We start from the raw sequence: 24203 nt of genomic DNA, 5'->3' as shown, positions 1-24203 counted from the left end.
ACTCAGTAAGTTTTTGACTGTTCAGGGCTGATTTCTCTTTTCTTAGCTGGTGATAGCTGAATGGGATATGAGATGGCTGAAAGTTCTCTTGCCAATACTTTACTGTAATGAGGGAAAAATTAAAGCAAACAAACACAAAGCAATTCAAACACAATTCAGCTGTGTGGAGGAAGGCCAATAAAAATAAGCCCTGATGTCCTAATTCTTTGCTAGCTGCAGGCTGACCCCAGGGATGCACACTGCATGCCAGCAGGATGGCGGCACGGGAAATCTGTGTGCCACTCTGTGCTGCTGCATAACTGACAGCTTTAATCCACTTTAAAAGTGGGATTCTCCAGGTACTGAGCCAGCCTTGTGCACGGCCTCTTCTCCCCCAAAAAGTTACAGGCTGAGATTTGTGTTGGACAACAAGGGAGAAAGAGGACAGCGGAAATATGAGATGGAGGACTCACAGGCTATGTGCATTCCTGGGCTGATGAAATTGCCATCTGTCTTGCATCTGTGCTCTGGCACTTTTCATACAGTTCGTGGTAGAGATGGCTGCAATCAGCCTTCAGCTCTCAGGGACAGTTTTGTTTCCCATCAAATACCCCGCACTCTGTCAGAAGTAATGGGGCAGTGCTGCATGCAGTGGCTGGATGCTGCTGCACCACATTCCCTCAGACCAACATCGTGTTTCCCTGGCATCTGTCTTCAGTACAGCTTGGTGTAAATGTCATTGTCTTGTTTGGTGCAAGTATTGGCACAGGCTGCCCAGGGAGGTGGCAGTGTCACTGTCCCTGGAGGTGTTTGAGAACTGTGGAGACAAGGCATGGAGAGACGTAGTTAGTGGGCATGGTGGGGGTGGGTTGGGGTTGGTCTAGATAATCTTAGTGATCTCTTCTAACCTTAATGATTCTGTAAGTGTCCTCTTGCTTGATGCCCTCAATCACAGCTCAGTGCCATCCTGCCTGGTGCAAGTCAGCAACACTACTTTCCCATGGCACTGGCTTTGTACAATGCCTGTTAGTGATTTGCTGTTTTGTAGTTATCTCCCCCTCCTTCCTGCTCTTCCCTTTACTGATCTGATTTACACACATACATTGTGTATGGGCGTGTATTTGTAGGAAATAAAAAGTTGTGTTTGATGACGTTCATTCACAGCACTTCTTGCATTCAGATGATGAAGGAATGACCATGAAAGAGGAGCAGACACAGACTGAGCAGCAAAGCCTCTGCAAAATAAGAATGCCTTGCCCTGAATTCAGCTGCTCACATCAAGAGCTTTGGCCATGCAGCTTGGAAAGGGCCTCTTTTTGGGAAGTTGTGGCTAATTCTTTACTTTTATTTTCTTTACTATGAGAGTGGTGAGGTGCTGGAACAGGCTGCCCAGAGAGGTTGTGGATTCCCCATCCCTGGAGGTGTTCAAGGCCACATTGGATGGGGCCCTGGGCAGCCTGGTCTAGTATTAAATGTTGGTTGGTGGCCCTGCATGTGGCAGGGGGGCTGGAGATTCATGATCCTTGAGGTCCCTTCCAACCCTGGCCATTCTGTGATTCTGTGTAATTGCTGGGATGAGTTTAGGACAGGATGTTTGTGTGTAGGACAGCTCTTGCAGACCGGCCAAGGTGCATCTGTGCAGGGCTGGGTTCCTTTTGTGGGGCCAAAGTATTCCTAACCAGGCTGCGTGTCTGCTGAGCTAAGCTTTGGCTTGACATGTGCTGCCTCACCTCTGAAGGCATTTTGACCTCAGATAGCACCGAAGTTTCACAGATTGAGTAAGAAATCCTGGCTGCAAAGTGTTTTTTTTTTTTCCCCCCCTGTGATCTCCACCTCAGGTTGTGGAAATACTAAAACACTCCTTGGCATGCTTGGTGCTGTATTCCCTGTTCCCCAGGGGAAGGGAAATGATCCCTTCTGCTCAATTTTTTCCGAGTGAGAAGTGAAACTGCATTAAGAACTGCTGACCACGTGGAAACGCGGCACTCAGCCAGCTGAACCTCCACAAGGTATCATTTGTCAGCAATGGTGCTAGAGCTACTTTTTGGCAATTGCTGCTCTGCCTCCGGATCAATGGAAAGCAAGCATTTGCGTTGATTTCATTGCATCACTACTCAATAGAGAGGTGGTGGCAGTGAGCCAGTTGTGGTCTGACCATGTGGGTCATCTCTTGGGCTTTCTATCATGGCTGTGACATCCCTTCTGCACCCAGGTGTGTGCTCCTGTTGTCAACCATGGAACCCCTGGTGTCTTTGCCCAGGCTGTGCCCACATGTGGGCTTGTTGGTGGAGCTGTCTGGAAAAATGAAACTCCAAACTCCAACAGCTCTGTGCATCTCATTGCTTAGCTCCAAGACCAGCCACACTGACCTCTGGGGGCTGATGCTCAGCCTTGGCCTTTCAGGAGTACACTGATATATTTGTCCTTGTCTTACAAAAAGCTTCAGAAGTCAAGGGATTCAGGACTTTGGAAGTCTTAAATTCCAGTCCTGAATACAGGAAGTAGAGGTAAGACTGTAAAATTGTATCATGTTTTCTGGTTATTAAATTCACTTGCACATTAAGTGGGAATTACATAGCTGAAACACTGAGGTTCCTGAAGGCTCACAAGCTTGGGGAATAAAGAGGAGCCTGCACTCTGTTTATGTTTGTTCCATGATGTGACAAAGCTCCTACTGCACTGTGAACATGCACAGTCCCTGATGTATCAATCAAAGGCAAAGTAAACAGAAGAAATAATGACCAGAACCCACAGTGGGACCCAGTGCGTGCACCATGGCAGAGCATGGAAAGAGGAAGGAGGGTCTCACTTCAACTTGACTATCTACCAGATGCTGTGACTTGGCCAAACAAAAGACCCTGATGTAGCCTCTTTCCATGGAGGAAAAAATGTTCAATGTCCAGAGAAGTGTTCTTTGAAGGTCTGAAACTGGACAAAAGACTAGATATGGAGTGTAAGAGGGGGTACTGTGTACATCTGTGATTCAAGGATGGTAGACTAAGAACTTACATAAATATCAAGTATTATTTCTCTTACTTAAAACCTGTAGATTTTATTGCCTCCATTTCTGTTTTGAAAGCATCCCCATTAAGGACTTTTTTCCCTATATGTAAAGGGATGTAAACAGATTGCAGAAATCTGCTGTGTGTTGATTTTCCTAATGCTAATTTGCCTATTAGCATGGAAACATTGCTTGCATACTACTGAAAGCAGAAATTTGTTTTTCAAGTCAGCCTATATAGAAATGTATGAAAATAGGAGATTAGTGTCATTTTAGATAATGAACTGAAGTTTGTGGTAGTGAGTTGCTCATGTGAGATAGTAGAAACTTACACTGGAAAGAAGTACTCAGTCAGAAACAGTGCAATTTCATGCAGAATTAATTGATTGAGTTACATGGGGAGATGGGCTGTGTCCCTTTCCCACAGGGGATGTGAAGACTGAAGTTCAGAGGGAGGTAGAAGGAAGGTGGAGACTATTTTGACTATTTTTTCTGTAAATTGTGTGGTTTCTACCCAAGAAAAGTTGGCTTCAGACATTGTTCTGGATGACAGATGAATCTTGTCTGTCTTTAAAAGCTCCTATTGATTTTGTGCTGTACATGCTGATCTGACAAAATGTTCCCCAAGTAAATGCAATCTGAGCTCCTCAACAGAGGCTTCTGAGAGAAATCAAATCAAACAAAATTGGAACTTGGGCAGTCCCTGCATTCCCCTGTAATACCTCAGTCTTTATGGTATTATAATGGATCAGAAGGAGATCCTGAGCTGGAAAGTTAAACAAAGACCAACAAAAGACTTTTGAGTGCAGTACGTGCATGGCAGGTACTTGGAGGCTGCTCTCTCATCCTCACTGTCTGTATTTCTTCAGCCTTGTTTCTCTAGGGCACCTCCTATATTTTCCTTACTGCAGTACAGCAAAGGTTATCTGGATTACTGCTTGTGCCAGGCAGGATTAACAGAGTTACCCAAAAGAGTAACTTTGGTTGTCTTTTCTTCTCTGAAGGAGTGGTAATGTATTGGCAAAGGATGCCCAGGGAGGTAGATTCACCATTTTTGGAGGTGTTTGAGAACCATGGAGATGTGGTGCTGAGGGATGTGGTCAGTGGGTGTATTGAGATGGGTTGGGACTAAAGGATCCCAAGGTCATTCCCAACCTTTATGGTTCTGTGATTCTGTGTGATGTTTGAAAGCTGCTAAGGTCCCTCTAGGAGCAGGTCTAACCTACTCAGAGCATTCAGGAGTTACACTTGTTTGATTTCCATCCCTCTCTCCCCAGCCCATTTTTCTGTGACTCTCATGGTTCTCTTTGCTCCAGTGAAATCACAGTGTCATTCAGTGGGTCCTGCCCTTCTTGAATTACCCTGAACCCTGTGATCCTTTGGAAGTGGAGCCCTTACTGAGCATCCTGCGATGCTTCCAGAAAACTGCCTGTATTGGGTAGGGCAGCCATGGCACTTTCATCATCTCCAGATGACATCCCCTTCACATCTGCCTCCTCACCAAGGGATGTCAAGGCCAGTGTGGTGCAGTAGTGCCTGCAGGACCTTGTCTCAAGCAGGGGAAGAGAAGGAACCTTCTGGGTTGAATGCAATGAAACACTCATGTCGCTGCCCAAATGCTCAACAGAGCGAGTGGGGAAACTACAACCAATGTTTGTGGGTCTGGATAGCCCCCATGCAGGGTACCGAGGGGCAGCTCATATGGTTGGGGTTTGGACTGTGCCAAGGACAAGGGATCTGCTGTGCAGGTGAGTGAAGATGATATAACCTACCACTGCTGCTTGTGGCTGTGGTGTAGAGTAGAGGGGATGGTAGTAAAGCCGAACACCAGAAACTTCATTAACTAGGACACTGCACTATTACCTTTGTCCCAACAGTTTATCTAATCTGTACTCTTGGTTGAGCACTGAGGCTGTGCTGCTCTTGCCAGTTGGGCTTAAGGGTTGGCCTCCAGCCTTTGGGACGGGGCTTGAGAGCTCTTGAAGGCTCCAGGACCAATATTGTTCTACCCAAGAGGTTGTTATTGCCTCCTCCCTTTCAGAGTTCATCTCTCCCCATCACAGCTGTTCTGATATTAATGAATACTTTTGAGAGCTCAGCTTTTCTGCTAAAGGATAAGTATTCTTCTGTTAGTCCACTAGGAGAGTTATTGCAGTTCAAGAACTCTGTTCTGTTTGGGTAAAAATGACCTTGAGGAATGCATTGCTATTTATCTTCCTCAATGATGGCCTTTCTGGGTGCTCAGTGTGCCTTGTTGGGTCCCATCTGCTGATCAAGGAGTTGAAGTGTAATGGGAACACAGCCCAAGGCCACAATGGAGTGGTATTCGGAGGGGAGCTGGCGTGAACTTCTGAGAGTCGTGGAGAGGTGAAAGAAGTAAATGGAAATCTCTGAGAGGACAAGACCCAGAGGAGAGATGAAAAATGGGTTTGCAGGAAAAGCCTCAAGCTGGTCAGTTCGAAAGGGTTTTTTAAATTCGATTTCTAGAGGAGAAAGCCCTGGGTAGCAAACAGAAATGGTGTCCATCAGCAAGAATGCTCACTTCACAATAGCATATTGCCCAAGAAAATGCAATCAGCCCTCCTCCAGCTAAGTGCACCCAGGCACCCTGATATGCAGCTGCTGTAGTGCATGTACTCTGATTTTCCTGCAGATGAGGTGTGCTTCTTTCCTAGCTGTGTGGATTTGCAGCTTTGCTAAAGGGGAAATCTGTGGTTGCTGCAGTGCTGAGTAATTCCTAAATCCCTTGACGTAAGCTGCTCTGTATTCATGTGGCTACAGGAGAGCTAGTTTGTATTTTTAAGATACCAGTGTGGGTGATGCAGCCACATCCTCTTTTAAGTTGTGCAGGAAGGCAGCAATTAGTTCTGTGGATTTCAACCCAAAGTGTGACAGTGCTTTGTGCAAGTGTGGTTTTGCTGCTGTCACACCCAGGCATCCAACCTGCTCCCCGGACCATAGAATCAAACATAGCATCATGAAATATCCCAAGCTGGAAGGGACCCATAGGATCCCTGAGTCCAACTCTTGACTGATGTCCTTCCTCAGCCATGCTCATTCCTAGTTAATACTTGCTAAACTAAATGCAAGCTGGTTTTATTTGGATCACCTTGCCTTTTCTCCCCCTCTAAAGTGGGGTCAAAAGCAGTATCAACAGAAGCTGCATGATAAAATCCAGTCACCCTGGCTGCGGACAATTTTATTTAATTAGTCTGTAGGAGTGCTATTTGTCAGTATTAATCTTCCACTGTCATCGGAAGACATTTGTGTGAACTTCTGCAAGTACCTGGCCACATGTAATATGCCACACATGAATAAATGCCATTGTAAACGTTGAGTCATTCAGGAAGGTAAATAAATTGGCTTCCTGAGCTCTGAAAGCCAAGGCTTTTATAGCAGGATGAAGAGAATTGCACGACATGGTTCCATACGGCTTATAAAATGTGTATGAAAGTCATTTGTCCTATTCATCCTAATTACAATGTAAAAATAGACTCACTATTTTTCTCCAAGCATTGAGTTAGTTGGAATCATTTTTTTTTTCTTTTTTAAAGGCCAATGTAATCACTTATATGATGCTTTTCTCTAGGCCCTTAACAGATCTCCAAATCAAAATGTAATTATTTATAGCAATAACATGACCTTTCACTTAACTGAGAAAGAAAACAATAGGTGACATTTGTCACAAGTGCTCAGTGCTGGTAGAAGTCATTTTAACATTTGACTATAAATTGTATTTGGGGTAAGAGGTCAACTAATGTGAAGTAAGTGTTGAGCTTACATGTATAAGGGAGTTTCTGTGAGTGTGAGTGAAGTTATGGAAGGAGAGCCATGCACTACCCCTGGCTGCAGATAGAAACCTAAGTGCTCTTTTACATGAAATATAAATAGCAAGTGCTAAGAGAGCAGACCTGGGCCAGCAGTGCCAGCTGGGGCCAAACTCTGCCTTCCCTACATATCTTGTGCTAACAGGAGCAGAAAACTGAGATGGAGGAACAGGGGTGCCGGAGCAGAAAGGAGAAGATGAATCTCAAATACCAATCTTTTTATTATTTGACATGGAGATGGTAGCACATCAAAGTGGACGCTGTTGGATTAGATACCACAAACTCAGCATGCAGAATCGGTAAGGCTGGAAAAGACCACTATGATCATCTAGTCCAACTGCTGACCATCACCACCACACCCACCAAACTGTGCTCGTAATTGTCACATCATATAGCAGTCCTGGCTCCAGGGAGCATGGAGAGCAGGGCTATGGGACCAATAAGCACTCTCCCTGCCTGGCAGCAGTGGTGATGTCCACTGGAGAGGGCTGGGAGCAGTAGATGCGTTGGTCTTTGGAGGAGTAGGTGGGACTATATGTGGCAGCACAGCAAACAACAGCCAGAGACAGAATAAATGAGTCAGTTTCCTAGCGTATTTGAATACTGTTTAAATATAAACATTGAAAATGAATATCTCTGAGAAAAAAATAAAATTGGATGCAAAAATACACCAAAAGTATGCTGCATATGCGTATAAATACATTGTATGGTCTGCAGAGTCATTATGTCTTCCTTCCAGATTGACTTTCTACAGGCTGACACAGAAGTTGAAATAAAGGAAAATTGAAGGGAAAGGTTTTCAACCAAACACATTGTTGTTTTGGTAAGGGATTCATTTCCTAGAAAAATGGGTTATAAAAACAATGCATAGTTTCAAAATAGACCCATCTGTGTTTTCACATCTAATCTTTCACAATGTGAGGGGAAAGGGCAAGTGAGGAAATGGTGATGCAGAGGGGGAACACAGGATATTTTAAAGGCTTTTGAGACCAGCTCCACCACCCATTCAAAGCCCATGCTGTTAACAGGGTCTGGAATCCTTTCCTCCAGAGGGAGGGCTTAAGCAATACCTGATGTGCTTTACCTACAAGATTTATTGCAGTGCACTGTTTCAACCTAAACCCTGTTATTGGGGTGGGGATGTGCTGGAAGGAGTAATTGTAGCGGGGAAGAAGACTGCCAGCTGCCCAGGTACTCCCACCTCACAGAGGTGAAGGAAGCACTGCCTAGACCACCACTGTGAGGGTAGTCATGGCTCCTGGGGCTGATTTGGAAACCCCAAGCCCCTGGACAACACTGTTCAAAGGGGCAGAGCACGCAGCTGGGGCCACCCCAAACCACTGGGGGTGTCACAGCATGGTGGGAGGCAGGAATCAGTCACAAGATGGTTGAGGTTGGAAGGGACCTCTGGCTTCATCTGATCCAATCTTCTGCTCAAGCAGGAACACATACAGAAGGTGGTCCAGGACAATGTCCAGATGATTTCTGACTATCTCCAAAAGGGAGACTCCACAACAGGAGTTCCAGAATGCAAAAGCATGTCTTATCCTGACCCCAAATCGCCCATCAGTCTAATGCAGCTGTCTCTGAGTGGCTCAGAGGGCTACAGCTGGAGAGCAAGCATGCTCTCATGAGACTTTTCCAAAAATCTCTGCTTTCTGGCTTCAATTTTTCTTTTCTTCTCTTTTCTTAGCAGACAAAAAGCTTCGTAGGAGGTGTCTGCTTGGTCTGGAAAATCAGTGACATGGCTTCACAGCACCCGGTGAGGTAGGCAAAGCTCAGAGCACCAGGGCAGTGACGTGATGACATCAAGGAGACCATGGAGGGAGCCGTGTCTGGTGCAAGGAGCATCCCTGGTCCTTTTGCAGGCACAGTCCTTCCATGGGCATCCCTTTCTCAGGGCCATGCATGGTGAATGGTGCTTCCCACAGGGACACTGAGCACCAGACTGGGACAGAGTATTTTCTGTAGGAAAAGGTGGAAGTGCTGTGCACTGCTGCAGGGGACAGTCCTGGCTTCAGCCACACAGGGTGCATTGGCCTAGGATACGTTAATGCTGGAGAAAAGCAGGGTGCTGGGCGGTGTGGATGCTGTGCCATCTGCCAGGTAGCCCAGGATGCTTTTGAGCTCTCCACGTGATAAATTAGCTTTGATGTGCAGGAATGCTTCCAAGTGTCTTTTGCTGCAGAAGAGAAATGTCAGATGTCAGCTTCTCTGCACCAGCCTGTAGAGCTGGTCAATCCCCAGATGGTACCAGCATCGAGTAATCCTACACAGGACCCAGCACATCAGGGGAGGTGTGAGGAATACCCAAGGCAAACGAGAAGATCAGGCATATTTATATACTTCAAGTTATGGCCTTTCTTAATAGATTCCTTTTTTGTCCAATGGCACTGGCTGGCCACGAACTGACTGCAGCCTTCACCTGCTCTGTCCTGGACAAGTTCAGATTTTTATAAGTTTTGGTTATGGAATATCTAGGGAAAGCACAGCTCAGGCTGTGTGCAAATCCAGCTAACTGGGCACCATTTACCCTCTTGATTTTTATCTGACAGAGGTCAGCACTGCCTGAGGTGTATGAGCCTCACCCATGCTAATATGTATGTGGCTATTTCATGGCTCAATTAAAATTCCACATGCGTATTTGCAAATCTCTTTCAGCTTCCCTTACCGGATATCTGGGTATGCCGTGGCGAGTGTCGCAACTTCAATTTTAATAGCGCCTGTATCTTGAAGCCGGATTATTTCAGCCAGTTTGGGGAGTACTGAATTCAGCCAGGTGGCTTTAGACCCCTGTGGAAAAGGAAAAGGTCAGACCCTGGCACAGCCCTTCCTCTCACTTCTCCAGGCACCACCAAACCCTTTTCCTGGCCCCTGAGGTGAACCTTTGCTCTGGTTTCCAGCTGCTCGATACCCCAACGTATAAACCAAGGGTGCTTGGTCTCCTGCCCATGCTGAGTGCTGTTCAGACTTGCTCCGTCTCCTCTCAAATGTGGGTGAGGTGATAGAATTGGGGCTTGATCTGTATTTTCTTTTTTCTAGAGATACGGAAGGATGGAGGTGACCTCAGAAGACAGAGAGGGAAGTTGTGACCACGCAGAAACACAGCAGTGAAAGCCAGAGCATCCTGGAAGAAGCCCTTGGCAGAAGCCCCCTGATTGCTCTTGCTAGCCTCAAAGGCACAGGAGCAAAGGGAAATCAGGCTCCATGCAAGCTGTACTGCAACCAGAGCAGTGCCGTGCTTAGCTTAGCCTCCTGTCCTTACTGATATAAATCTGCAAAGGAAACAACTGATTGCAAGACAAAAGAGGCTGAAATCATTGCTCTGTCTGGGAAGGGCAGGCTGGCACTTGCAAAGTTCTCTCTGCCCAACATCTTTCCAGAAAGTTAAGCTGTGCTGGAAAGGTCAACGAGGGGCCACAAAAACAGCGTTCTCCTGTTTCTCAGCATGCTCTACACTGACGTGAAGTGAATGCTCACATACATTGCTGGTACAGAAGGCTTCCAGGTCGGCAGCATTCTTGGAGATGCTTTGGGCCAGGTTTTGCTGCTGCGTTGGGCTTTTCATGCTGACCTTCTTCTTCAGCAGCCTCACAATGTAATCTTTCACCAAACGGATGTGGATCTTCTCAATGACGGACTGTTGGGAAGGAGAGTGGGACCATCTATATCTGTTATTTGCTTGGCACTGAGGAACATGGTTAGCGGGTGAGGTGGGAACGGGCTGACAGTTGGACTAGAAGGTCTTAGTGGTCTTTAATGATTTGATGATGTGTGTGGATGAAGGACAAAGACACCGCAAGTGCTACAAAGACTTGTACCCCAAGCATCCACTGCTGTTCAAACACGAGGGGCCACGCTGACTGCCAACCTCCCTGCAACCCGCAACATGACATCCTAGATACCGAGAATCTCTTTGTACTTCAATTAATGAGGTGTGGGAACTTCTAAATGTTGCTTCCTTCTGGGAAGACTTCAATGCTTAGAAAACATCTTCAAGTGTTAGGTAAGAGGTACTGGTACACCAGAGAAACAGGAACTCACCCCCCTCCTCCTGTTCCTCTCTCTAATACACAAAACTTCATAATTTTGTTTTAACTACTAAAAAGACAAAGGCAGGAAATCAAAGATTTTTTATATGGTAAGTTTCACATATACTCTCACACCACTGAGCATGTGGTTGTGCCTATTTCTCTTTGACTTACATGGTAAAAAGGGTCCTTCAGTGTCCGTAACTCTGAAATATGATTGCTGGTCGTTTTAATGATCTCATTCATAATTTCATTGCTGCATTCCCACTTATTTTCTGTAAATTTCTTATAAATTGGCTGAAAAATAAAGGAAAAACTTCTTAGTTACTATGCGTGTTCAGACTCTCCCCCTACAGCACTTCTCTTGGACGCAATCAGCACTTTGCACTTCCCATGCACAGCTGTGCCTACACACTTTGCCTGGGGTTTGAAGACATCAGCTCAGGTTTTCTGGCAGAGCTGATGCTAAGAAGCAACCTGGCTAAGATCCCTTCTGAAGTGGGGTGTTTTTAGCAGGGAGTATCAGTGCTACTGGACTTTACTGGAGTTAGTACAATTTTTTAAGTTAATTTCTTTGCAATGCTCATTCTAGCCCCAAATTAACTAATGGTACTCACTGATGATGTGGTGCTGAGGGACATGGCTTAGTGGGCATGGTGGGGATGGGTTGGACTTGATGATCTCAGAGGTCTTTTCCAACCTTAATGGTTCTGTGATAATTTCTATGAATGCCACCATGTTTGAGTCATGGATTTGGGTGGCCAATAGTGCAGTGTCCTCATGTCACCACTGTTGTCCCACCTGGTGGAACTAGTCCATGGGACAGCAAGTGTGGGCTGGGTGCGTACCTTCAGCTGGGCAAAGAGCTGCTGAAGCAGGACATCCTCACTGCTGATCTCAATGTCCCTAAGGGTGCTAAGTATCCTCTCTTTGTTGTCATCCTTTTCTGCTATGTTCTTCTCTGTGTAGTCTCTGAAAGGAAATATTGCCAAGGTTAGAATAACCTGTCCCCAGAGAGAGATTCCCAAGCTTTCCTCTGTCTACTCTGGGGCATCTTCCCTTTATCTCACTATTTCCCACTGTTGGCAGTGGAAGGAACTCTTACCTAAAATTGCAGCAGTTGTTAATATTTGCAATTAGAACAGGCCTGTAGTGTCTGTGCTTCTTGCCTTTCTCCTTGAAGTCTTCAAAAGCATCCTTGTAGCTGGAGGGGAGATGGGAAGACAGGCAGATGAGTGATGGCACCAGGACACTCGGGAAGCACTGCTGCCCACTGGGGCCTTACCACACCTTCTCAGGAAGGCAGCCAATTCTGTCGACAGTCGACACGACAGCTCCTCACCCAGCACGATGTTGATGTCCCTGGCTCTCATCTGGCTGTTGTAGATACTCTAGCAAACAAAGCAAAAAAAAAAAAAAAAAAGAATTGTAGGCAAAGAAAACCCATAGAACACCTGAGAAAGTGGGGAAGGAGTTTTCTTTCCTCTCCTTTTTTCCTTTTTCTGGTGTGAAAAGGATTGTCCCAGCACCTGTCACCCAGTAGTATGGGTTTGGACTCTCTCATGCCACCTACTTGTGCTATGGCCCTACACATGCAACTTGGCCTTTTGTCTTCCTGCACTGACTACAGTTAGTCTCAGATCTTAAGAACAAACAAGATGCTGTTATTTTTAAATATATATCTGTATTACCTGGATAACAATTATTGCTAGTAGTTCACTCTGAAAATGTCCATTGAGTTTCTCTGGTTCTTTGTCTTCTTTCCATCTTTGGATTTCCTTTTCTAAGCATTTGCTCAGCACATTTTTGATGGTAGCCTTCAGAGAACAAAGAACAACAGCATTTACCACAAAGCAGATATCACAGTTGCTGCCCTCTGCTAGGGTAGTCTTCTTTGCCCACCTACCCATTGGTTCAGCAGTTTTCGTCTATCATGGCTGTGAAATAAAGGCTCTTTGTTACAAGACACCCTATCCACAGCTTCCCAGCAGCAAGGACATCCTCTCACAACATTCCCCTACCCAGTAAAGACTGAAATATTTCAGGGGGAAGAATGGGAGGCCCTGGCACTGCTGCCCGGAGAGCTGTGGATGCCCCATTCCCAGAGGTGCTCAAAGCCTGATTGGATGGGGGCAACCAGCCCATGGCAGGGGGTTGGAGCTGGATGGGCTTTAAGGTCCCTTCCAACCTAAGCTGTTCTATGATTCTATGAAAGTCACGACCCACCACCCCAGTATGTCAGCACTGGGTAGGAAGGGCACAAGCAAGTATACATGCCAAAATTTCAGTTTCCTGAGAGATGCGTTACACGTAACCCATAGCACTCAGTGCTACCTACTGAGCTCATTTTGCAATCCTTTATCATAAGCAGTCCTGACGTCTTACCAACTCTGGAGTGAATCAAGATGTCCCACGTTTCCCCTGCTCAGACCCTTCCTGCGTGCTCACTGTGCCGCACAGCTGCTGTGCAATAGCTGGCACCCACCTCTGCTCACTGCCCCATTTGTGCACGTCACAGCCCATCTGCAATCCATTGTGAACTGCAGCAAAACCTGTAACTTCTCATTTTCCAGGAACTCCAGCCCAAAGTGCCAAAAGCTATGGGAGGGATGTGAAAGTTGCTCTTTGCGTCCATTAAGGAGCGAGCGATCCAAAAATTGGAGCAACTGTTGTTTCCTGCAGACCATGTGATTCTCTATCAAGGAGGCAGATTTTCTCAGACTGGGCCTGTGTGCTTTGTGCTCACCCAACTTCTGCTACAGCTGCAGAAGCCAGAAATAGGGCTGGGAGGATCACCTGCACATGAGACTGTAAGCTCCTCCTTATGATGATTTAGCAGACAACTGGAAAGTTACCAGCAAAGCCCTGCCATTGAACTTCTTCCCACCTCCCTAGCACCAGTTTTACAAGAACTGAGCAGTAATTTTTGGCCAGCTCCCAGGGCAAACCAGGAAGTAGTGGGAAGTTTACTCTTAAAGTCCCATCCAGCAGCAGCCCACCTACAAGGAGAAAAAAAAACAACAAAAAACTTTCCTGCTTCTTCTCTCTAAGAGAGTGTGTGGTTTACGGGGAGGGGTGGGAAGTGGGTACTTAGGATAAGTCAGAGCTCCTCCGAGGAGCTATGCACAGCATGTGATGAGAAGGAAATGAGCAGATTCTCACCTCTTCACTCTCAAGGTATTTCTTTTCAAGCTCTTTGCTCAGATTTAAAGGCAAAAGGCTTCCAAGCTCAAGTTTTTCCAGCTCCTCTGCTAAAACACGATCTTTTCTCATATCTCTGGAATGAAAAAGCCAAATGATCACATTTTCCAAGACCAGCATAATTCAAGACAGCTGCTGATGCAAATTGCTAACACTCCTTGAGGACACCAGTGAGAAACCAGATGTAAATGCATCCTGTCCTTAGCATAGGCCACTGCACTGTTAGGGATAGGATCCCCTGAGCAACAGTACAAATGAGCTTGGGGATACAAACTCTCATCCATACAGCAAGCTATCTAATTAAAGATACCCAAATTACTTTGGGTAATCCCTGGGCAACATCCTCCATGCCCAGGATGCTCAGGTTTTTATATTTACTGGCTGCCTTCTGTTCCAGTAGGCCACAGGATGGAGTTTCCAGATTTTCCAAGAATGAGATGAGGGCCACAAGCAAAGCCCTATATATCTGTGTGGACATCCACTGCCTGTGCGGTCTAGTGACAATTGGTTACAGCCTAGCAGCACTGAGGATGTGCCTTCAAGTTATTCTGGCTAGCACAATGTCACTGACTCCAAAACTAACTATGGGTTGGATTGCATCAAAGCAATACCAATCCATGAATCAAACAAATGTCTGGTTTTGGCAGCCAGAGAACTTGTTGGTCACCAGTACAAAATGTGTGAAAGCATCACTTACTTTGGGTAAATGTTGTGCACCCAAGAGAGGAGAAGGTAGACATCCTTGTCATCCAGCTGAGACTCAGCAGCTTTCTTTGCCAGAGAGGCAAAATGGTGGTGATAGAGCTCTGCATACGTGCGGAACACATCAAACTCAGGGGGATAAAGGTGTTTAATGTACTGTGCCACTACCATCAAATCTTCTTTCATTGTCTTCCCCATGTGCAAGAGCTTTTGGCCAACTGCAGAGAGGTTCTCAGTTCTAGGAGTATGACTCGTGTCCTTCATTCGAGTATCTACTGACTCCTTTACTGTGGCCATCCAAAGATCTTTCCATTTTCTAGGTCTAAATTGCATGTTTTGCTCAGGCAGATTTTCTGACGTGCAGTTGTGGTCTTCTTTCTCCTGTTCTTTCAGTGCATCTACAGCCTGCTGCAGCAGTTCTGGGTTTGTTCTCACTAGAAGCACAGAGTTTTTCAAGACACTGAAGACTTTGTGTTTCAGAACATCGCAGATGGACTCGATGTCTTGCTGGGTGATGGTCAGTTCTTCCTCGCTTTTGCCAGACACATTCTTCTCCAGGGCAATCAGATGCTGGACAGCATCACAGAGCTTCTGCTTTTCAATGAGATCCATCACTTGTTTAACTGAGGAGAAAAGAACAGCCTTTCTTTACCTAACAGCAAAAATCTTAATTCCTGTTTGGTATAAAAATGATTCAGCACGATGCTGAAGTTGTGAGCACAGTTTAAAAATCAGCCTTATCTTTTTTTAGGTATTATATCTGTGATATTAGGGTAAAAAAATGTAAATATTCAGCATCATCTTGAAGACAACTGGGTTGGAACAAAATGTGAATTAACAAATCTAACTCTCATTAAAATTTGCTAAACATAATAAAGCAAAGAGCAAGACAGCATAACTGCACAGAGAACAAGAAAAGATGCAAAGGTTTCTGAAGGTGGCATCAATGTTGGGGATTAAATAAAAAGCAGCCCCCAAATCTGAGTAAATACTTTACCCCACTGCTGTCAGTGAACCCAATAGCACACAACAGTCTAAAGGGATATGAAAGGAATAAATCTATCAAAACAACCTGATAAAATCTGAAACTGCTAGAGAATGAGTCTGAATAACATACAATTCTCCCAAAATGATGAAAGAAATCACACTTTCATTTCAAGTCCAGAGCTGTCAAAGTGAAGTGGATATTTTGCTTAAGCAGGAGGTAATCTTCAGAAAGAATGAGCTGAGGGAGAGGTCCATCCAATTCATCCCCATTAATACAACCTCAAGCAGGAAGTGAGGCTTTAGAAAAAATATAGATGGAAAGATGTAGTTAAATAGGAAGTGCTGGAGGAAATACCATGTGGGTTTTCCAGAAATAGGCTGGATGACACATTTAGCAGGTGAGATAAATACAGTTAAGCTATCCTGTCTGAACTGCCACCAGTTGCTCGATATGGTGCAATCTGGGAAATTATGAAACTGGAAAAGTTACATCCCAAAATAAGTTCTCTTAGATACGCAAGGATTTTACTGAAAACCCTGGGTGGAGAAGGCTTATGTTATTCACGAACCCCATCTCACTTAATTTCTCCTTAGTGACTTTGCACAAAAGCTGGGAGTGCCCAATTGACATCTGTTGATTACACAAAGGCATTATCGAAACTGAGGGCTGGGTGCATGATACAGGAAAACGGGATTACTTCTATAGTCGATGGGCAGAAACTCAGTAACACGAAGAATGAAGCACAAATCTAATAGAACAAAAGTTGCTTAGCAACAAATAGGATTTTCTGCTGCAAGGAGATGTGCATCAGCCTGAAATAAAGGAGGAAGGGAGATATCTGGAGAATTAATAAATTGCTGCTGTGGGATGATGGTAAAAATACCAGACTTGACCTCAGGATGTATCTGGTGTGGGATTTCCTGTAAAACAGGAAAATGGTAACTTATTGTTTCAAGTATTAGTGGTAACTCAGCTGGAGTAATTTCTGCGGATATAATTGATTTACTTCAAAAGAAGGCATAGGAAATGGGGCAATGCAGAGGTGGGCTGAGGGCGGGCTGAGCACTTACCGCTGGGCGGCCTGGCCTTCCTCATTTTCTTAAGTGCAGTTGTAAGTATCCCCTTTATTCCCTTCTTTCCCTTCTCTGGACTCTCCCCAGCGGAGGCACAGCTCCCGTTGCTGGTGATGGAAGATGCCCGCGAGGTCCTGCAGGCTGCCTCTGGCCTTTCACTCATTTTTTCCTGGTCCTTGGACCAGATCTCGTCTCCAGAAGTACAGCTAGGGATGTGCTCAGCCACTGAGGCCAAAGGGTTTTCCAGCTGCCCATTTACATCATTGCAACCTGCTGTTCCATTGCGTATTCCAATGGGATCACTTTGGAAAAAAGGTAACATTTTCATCATTTTCCTTCCAGCCTGTAAATTTCAGAAAAAAACAAAAAACAAACAAACAAAAAAACAACACCCAAACAGTCAGGTTGTAACAGTTTGCATAAAAACTACCACAGCACAACATGATATACTACCATCAAGAGAAAAGCATTTCTGTAACAAGCCCTCCCTACACAGAACATAGAATGGCTTGGGTTGGAAGGGACCTCAGGGATCATGAAGCTCCAACCCCCTGTCACAGCACCAACCTCCATATCTAATACTATAGCAGGCTGCCCATGGCCCCATCCAATCTGGCCTTGAACACCTGCAGGGACGGGGCATCCACAACCTCTCTGGGCAGCCTGTTCCAGCACCTCACCACTCTCTTTGTGAAGAACTTCTCCCTGATATCCAACCGAAATCTTCCTTCCTTCAACTTAAAACCATTTTCCCTTGTCCTGCCCCTATCTACCCTTGTAAAGAGTTGGCCATGTGGTAGGGTGGGACAAGTGTCCTGCTGCTGTTCAAAGCAACTTACATCCCCCTGACTTTCATACAGCATATCTGGACTGATTCCAGCCTTTCCTGGGAACTGCTTTTGCCAGTCCCTGCTCATCCGACTGCCTATCAGCTTGTGAAAACACCCACAAAGCAACTTGCACATCCTGAAACACAGAGTTGCAGCATGAGCCATGGTTTATGCAGAAAGAAATCACAGGTGGGGTGGATTTCTCACCACCTCATTAGGGACTAATGGAACCTGGGCTTAACAAAGCTGCTGGCAGCCAACAGGGTGGCTGCGTGTCAGAACAGTCCTCTCCTGGCTCAGGGGACACAGGAACATGGCAGCAGGATTGGGGTGGCTGACATTCTCCTGTCACAGTCCCACTCCACTACCAACATCCTAAATGCTCCTGCACTACAAATCATTAACAAGGCAATCTTCAAATACCCTTGCAAGTTTATGCTGCTGGTATGTATCGTGCTGATACAAACAATGATACTCATTTCTGGGCAAACCGGTTGGAAGTATGTGGCTTTTTTGTTTTAATTGCAATTCCTCCTTGGTCTCCCCACAGGTTGGAGATCTTTAAAGCACCACATCAGAGGGAGCAAACAGGCGTGCATTGCTGAAGTGCTCTTCTTCTCCCTGCTTTGCTGCTTGGTCACCTTCAGAGTCCATAAAGCTTCTAAAGCAAAGGCAGTACGAAGCTGAGAGCTCCTTTGGGAAGCAGAGGATGGAATACAGGCATGCAGCTGGCTGGCTTTCCACTGAGCGTGTGCCCAGTGACCTTGGGTGCAGCACAATGCAACCCTGAGCTGCTGCTACAGCTAGGGGACACCAGGTCCCTGCAGCCATGCACCCATCCCTTCCCTGTGGGAGATCCTGGGGGAGAAAGGGAGAAAGAATTGCAGTGCTGCACTGGGGCTACTCTGCTCATGGTGTTCCATTAGAAAAAGGAAAAAAAAAAAAATGGAGAAAAAGGCTTTTTTTTTTTTTTAATTCTAGTAGGAAAAAATCTAATGGTAACAAGTAGGGACATTTCTAATTGTTGCTAGCCCACATTTCTCAACACTGTGTTGGAGTTGGACTAGATGATCTTTAAAGGTCCTTTCCAACTCAAACAACTTTATGATTCCATGATTTAAATTAATTCTGCCAAATTCCATCCTTCCCGTTTGTGCAAGCACAGAAGTCAACTGATCCTTACCATCCCAAACAAAGCATTTTTTGTTTGTTTCTAAAAAAATAAGCCACTTCTCTCCTCCATATAGCCAAAGGTACTTTCAGGTAGCAGTCACTTCTGCCTTTCATTTCAAGGAACAACAATGGAAAAAAAAAAAAAAAAAAAAAAAAGGATTTCAGAATAGTTTTGCTGCTTCTTCAACAGGAAGAGGAATAAATATAATTTATCTTGAGAAATTCTGAAATAAGAATGTGCATGAAAGAGTCTGGGTGTGTTTTTTTCAGCTTGAGCTAATAAAAACCAAGGTAGCTACGTATCTGAGGAAGGCAATAGCTCTTACACTTGACCAGATCAAGCACTCACCCAGACTTTATCAGTCTGGCACTTCTGCTTTGCATTTCTTTGTGCCTCTCCAGCAGTAGTGCAATAAGATGAGAGGGAGTGACCTCAAGTTGCACCAGGGGAAGTTCAGGTTGAATAGTAGGAAATATTTCTTCTTAGAAAGAGTGGCAAGGCACTGGCACAGGCTGCCCAAGGGGGTGCTATAGTCACTGTCCCTGGAGGTGTTCAAGAAGTGGAGAGATGTGGCACTGAGGGACGTGGGCAGTAGTGATGGTAGATGGACAGTTGGACTGGATAATCTTAGAGATCTTTTCCAACCTTAATGATTCTGTGATTCTGCAATCCACTCTTGGCTGCCATGGCAGAGCAGACACACTGCAGGCTCAGCCAAGGGCTATCTGTGCATACTCCTCTCTGCTCACAGTCCTCGTTGGAACTGCAGCCAGCTCCTAATCACTTCAGTAGTCATTTCCCAAAGCAGGAAAAGAATTCATCATTGAGTTTTGGGAAATCTAATGGTTTAAGATCATGTCTCTACATTGATCCCAAGTTATCATTATTGTTAATTTTCTATTTACTTTTACTATCATCGTCATCCTCATTATTGTTATGTGGCATGAGTCTCCAGCACAATACATTCAGTGTTATGGTTTCTAACCAGAAGAGCTGCACAACCCACACAGCATCCTCTGCTATCCCACACTGAGGGCTCGTGCCAGTGGGATGATGATGGTGCTGACTGCCAACGTGGCTGGACTGAGACCAGATGGGTGCTGAGCCACCATCTCTATAGAATCATAGAATTGCTTGGGTTGGAAGGGCCCCTTAAAGGTCATCTAGTCCAACTCCCCTGCAATGAATGGGGACATCTACTGCTTCATCAGGTGCTCAGAGCCTTTACAGAAGATCTGTTTTTAGGATGAACTCATTGATGAGGGGTGGCAAAGATATACTAATTACTCTGTTCTGAATTTTTTGTTTGACTGCTTTTTCCTGAGCTGCTGCCAGTGTAACTGGCATTTGTTTGGACTTGCTGCCCTTTCCAGCCTCCTGATCTCATTCTTATCTAGTTTTACTGGAAAACCCCCCTCTCCCACAGAAGTTATTCAGCAAAGTTTGTTCCCTGTATTTCCATCAGCCATTCCTTCTGTCCTTCTCCCTGTGGAAGTGGAAGAGAGGACAGCCTCCATGAGAACACTGCAGTGGATCAGACCATTACTCAGACCATGCAGCAACACCTAGAAAAGCTGCCAAGAAACCAAAGCAAAGAGCCTACTGAGTCGCCATTTCCAATCTTCGCAAGTTGAGAAGCCATCCTAAGAAGTATTTTTCTTTTTCCTACCAATTTTTGTTGTCTGAATTGGTACTGAAGCTGGGAGCTGGCACTTGCTTCTGCCTGTGAGATGCAATCCATTGATGAACCAGGACACAGTACCACCAGGGTATGGTGATGAGGGACCCAGGGAAGCAGGAGAATGGCCCAGGCATCTCATCTGGCATGAGGTGCTTTAAATTCCCTCCAAATTATCTCCTGTCCAGGGAACAACACACAGAGAGCCAGACAATGCCTTTGTCATTCTTAAATGAGGGTTTGGGTTCCCTTGAGTACTGTAGCACAATTGGAAACAGTCCTGCAACCCAGTGTTGGGAGTGAAAAAATTTCAAGCAGCAAAAGAGAAGATAAAATTTACACATATATGTTGGCACGGGGGAAATAGAAAAGGGAAAATGCAGTGTAATCAGTTCGTTTCACTTCTTGCTTTGGAGCTGCTGCTGAAAGGCAAACCAGATGCTGCTCTCCAGGATTTTGTTTTTCTATTCCTATTCCTGAAGACAAATCCTGCTCTCAGGCTTAGAGCTTGCCAGGTTTGCTGGTAGGGATAAACAGACCAATAAGATACATAAATTCCAGTGGCCATTCCAGAGCTCTTGGAGCAACCTCTCTTGTTTTCAGACCCTTTGGCTTTCCAGGCTTCTTTTTATGGAAAGGGCACTGAAGCTTCAGCAAACTCAAACAATTTCTCCAAAGCTCTCTGTTCCCATTTCATCATCTCCATCAGAAGCAGCAAGCCCCAAAGTCCCATAGTGGGAGCAGGCAGTTGGATATTTTGAACAACAACTGTTTCTGAACCAGCCTTCACCTGGGGCTGAGAAGCTGATGCAATGTATGTGGGGTGGTTCCCCAGGGAATTTCAGGCAGGTTCCTCACGGCACTGGAGAAAGGTGGGTGCTAAGTGCAGTAACACTTTTCTGGCTCACCCTTCATAGAACCATTGAATGGCTTGTGTTGGATAGGATGTTAAAGACCATCCACTCCCAAGCCCCTGTCATGGGTAGGACACCACCCACCAGCTCAGGTTGCCCAGGGTCCCATCCAACCTGTCCTTGAGCACCTCTAGGGATGGGGAACACATAGGTTTTCTGGGCAGCAGTGCCAAGGCATCACCTTCTAAGTGGAGAATTTCCTCCAGAAATCTAACCTAAATCTCCTGTGTTTTACTTTGAAATCATTCTCCCTTGTCCTGTCAGTATATGCCCACATAAATAGTTGATCTCTCCCCTGTTTATAAGCTCTCTTTAAGTACTGAAAGGTCACAGTGATGTCTCCTGCACAGTTACAAAGCTGTGAGCACGGCAGTGCAGAAGTTTGTCAGCTCAACACCACAACCCTGTGCATGACAGCTGCCTGGGACAACACACTGTCCAGACACTGAAACTGGGCATTTCAGCACAGTTGTTTTGACTGAATCACAAACCCCTTATATTCCTGGAATCTGGGAAGAAACCACTTCCTTTTGAAAGAAAATGCAGGAGGAGGTGGGAAGTGCCACACTGAATCTGGATCCTGGTGCACAGCAGAGTTTGAGGATGCTTTGGTGCCCAAGATCTATGTCTGGGTGACTGTGTTAACAAGAGCCACTGCTTACTGCCTGTACGTATGCTCTGACACCTATGCAATGAGGAACAGCAATCAGACACAACTGTCACAATGCTGCTGCCAGACATGCAGCTCTGTGGTCCCCTGGGATGCGTCTGGAGCCATCGCCCTTCTGGCTTCTGCTGGAACAGCTGTCTGCTCTATTCGCCATTCTGCCCATAACAAAGTAAGGCCACTTGGCCGGGGAGCCCCCCCAAGCACTTTCCACCTAACTCCTCTGTCCCCAGCGCAACCAAGAGCCGGGCTTTGGTGCCCGCTAGCCCGGCAATCAGAGAGGCAGGAGAGGTGCAGGTCCCGCGGGGGAGGGGGTGAGGGAGAGGAAGAGCCCCGAGCTGCGGCGAAAGGACGGACAGACAGTCGGACAGACGGACTTACCGTGCAGCAGCTCCCGGCAGCGGCACTGGCTGCGGGGCACCAGAGCAGCCCGACTATAAGGGGAGGGCAGGGAGGCGGAGACCCGACCTTCCAGAGTCCGCTGCTTGAAAACTCCGCCCGCGAGGGTTCAGCCTAAAGGGAAACGAGAAATCCCCCTGGATGGGGAGGAAGTTCCAGTAGGAGGACCTAGCTACTTCGGGAAAGTGTTGGTAGCATGTGCCCCAGCATCCTGATGGAGTAGTGAATGGGGCACGGGGGTTGTGTCTATGATAACTGCATGGCAATACCCTTAAGCTGTGCCAGGGAGGTTCAGGTGGAATACTTCCACCTCTCTGCACATAATCTTTTATCTGAAAGAGTGGTGAGGCATTGGTACAGGCTGTCCAGGGAGGTGGTGGAGTCACTGTCCCTAGAGGTGTTCAAAAACCGTGGAGATGTGGCACTGAGGGATGTGGTCAGTGGGCATGGTGGTGACAGGCTGGGGGTTGGACTGGGTGATCTTAGTGGTCTTTTCCAGCATTAATGATCCTTTGATTCTAAGAGAGAGCTGGGATAAAGCAGCTGCTCTGCGGGTGGAAAATCAAAATGCGGTGGGCTTGCAATGCCTGACCTCACTGCTGGATTACTGAAGAAATTTCTCTCTCCTCCTGAGAAGCAGGCAGCAGGACCAGCACCTGGTTGTTGTACCTGAGATGATTTCTGCTTTCTATCTGATAGCTGTGGTCTAATCAAAATGCCAAAAATGAAACAAATGAAACTTAAAGCTTAGTGCAAACCAAGAGCTTGTATAGTGCTGTTGGTGTTCTCGCCTTGGTGTGCCTGGCTGCTGCCATGCACACTGAGCACTACGTGGTGGTCTGGCTATGGTGGGCAATGGAAGCCCAGCATGGGGTTCCCCCGATGGCAGATGTAGTCTGGGGTTGAACTTTGTGCTGGAAGGAAGCTCTGGGCTGAGTGGGCAATGGTGTTGGAGAGCAGCTCCTTCTCCTGGTCGGTGCCACTTAGGTATCTTGCTCCCTGGGGCTGCTGCTTTCATCTCTGGGAGTGTCTGCACAAAAGGACCATAGGAAAATGGAAAAATAAAATCCACCTCCAGTGTCTGCCAAAGAGGAAGTAGAAGGGCTGTCCCAGTTGACAAACCCATGATCTCCTGTCACTGGGAAACACTGATTCATCTCAGGTCAGACTGAGGGCTGCACTTGGCAGAGGGTTCCCCTCTGGGACTCCCTCAGGCTGGGTCCCCTGCTTGGCAGTGTCACTGCCATGGGTCCAAAATGCAGGGTGCCATGTTAGCCTAAAAATCATTGGGAAGATGAAATGGTGCAAGATTTGCTGTCTGCAGGCAGAGGGTGCTCTTCTGAATGTCATCCTTCAGCTGCCACATTTACGTGAAACAGATCCATCTCTGCACATAATCTCCTGCTGATCCACAGAATCGTTGCACTGCTTGTCTGTCTGATTTCCCAGACAGGCATCTTGTGGTGATTTACGTGATATTTAGAGGCTAACCAAGCTACACATATTCTAGCTCTGCATGGAAATTTTTTCCATGTTCTATAACTACTCAGACTGCAATGCATAGGGCTACACTGATGTTCACAGAATCATAGAATGGCCTGGGTTGAAAAGGACCACAATGATCATCTAGTTTCAATGCCCCTGCTATGTGCAGGGTCACCAACCACCAGACCAGGCTGCCCAGAGCCACATCCAGCCTGGCCTTGAAATTCTTGATAACCCTTGATATTCTGGGTTTA

General features: G+C 46.2%; 1 protein-coding gene across 2 annotated transcripts; it reads right to left on the bottom strand.

The window, feature by feature from the left end:
• Positions 1 to 7008: 7008 nt before the first annotated feature.
• Positions 7009 to 22557, bottom strand: TNFAIP2 (TNF alpha induced protein 2). Of its 2 annotated transcripts, none has more exons than XM_031592861.2 (12): positions 22447 to 22557; positions 16800 to 17145; positions 14737 to 15364; positions 14001 to 14115; positions 12530 to 12655; positions 12129 to 12229; positions 11944 to 12042; positions 11687 to 11810; positions 11013 to 11135; positions 10292 to 10447; positions 9479 to 9600; positions 7009 to 8989 (listed from the first exon to the last, which is right to left on the bottom strand). In XM_031592861.2, exons 2-12 carry the CDS (start codon positions 17131 to 17133, stop codon positions 8848 to 8850), a joined length of 2070 nt encoding a protein of 689 aa, XP_031448721.2. In that variant the 5' UTR covers positions 17134 to 17145; positions 22447 to 22557; the 3' UTR covers positions 7009 to 8847. The 2 variants fall into 2 exon arrangements, with proteins under 2 accessions (XP_031448721.2, XP_089997810.1); XM_090141684.1 differs by having other exon boundaries at positions 16800 to 17104; positions 22447 to 22544.
• Between the last annotated feature and the right edge of the window lie 1646 nt (positions 22558 to 24203).

The sequence above is a fragment of the Phasianus colchicus genome, chromosome 5 (assembly GCF_987193195.1).
Source record: "Phasianus colchicus chromosome 5, bPhaCol1.hap1.1, whole genome shotgun sequence".
NCBI classification, from domain to species: Eukaryota; Metazoa; Chordata; class Aves; order Galliformes; family Phasianidae; genus Phasianus; species Phasianus colchicus.
The sequence above is the reverse complement of the archived record's forward strand: the minus strand, read 5'-3'. Positions and strand labels throughout refer to the sequence as shown.

Coding starts and splice junctions, on each gene's coding strand:
- TNFAIP2 (XM_031592861.2), bottom strand. CDS start 17,133: ATGATGAAAATGTTACCTTTTTTCCAAAGTGATCCCATTGGAATACGC. Junction 14,116..14,736: donor GTGCACAACATTTACCCAAA/GTAAGTGATGCT, acceptor TTTTCATTCCAG/AGATATGAGAAAAGATCGTG. Junction 10,448..11,012: donor TGAAGGACCCTTTTTACCAT/GTAAGTCAAAGA, acceptor CCTTCCCAACAG/TCCGTCATTGAGAAGATCCA.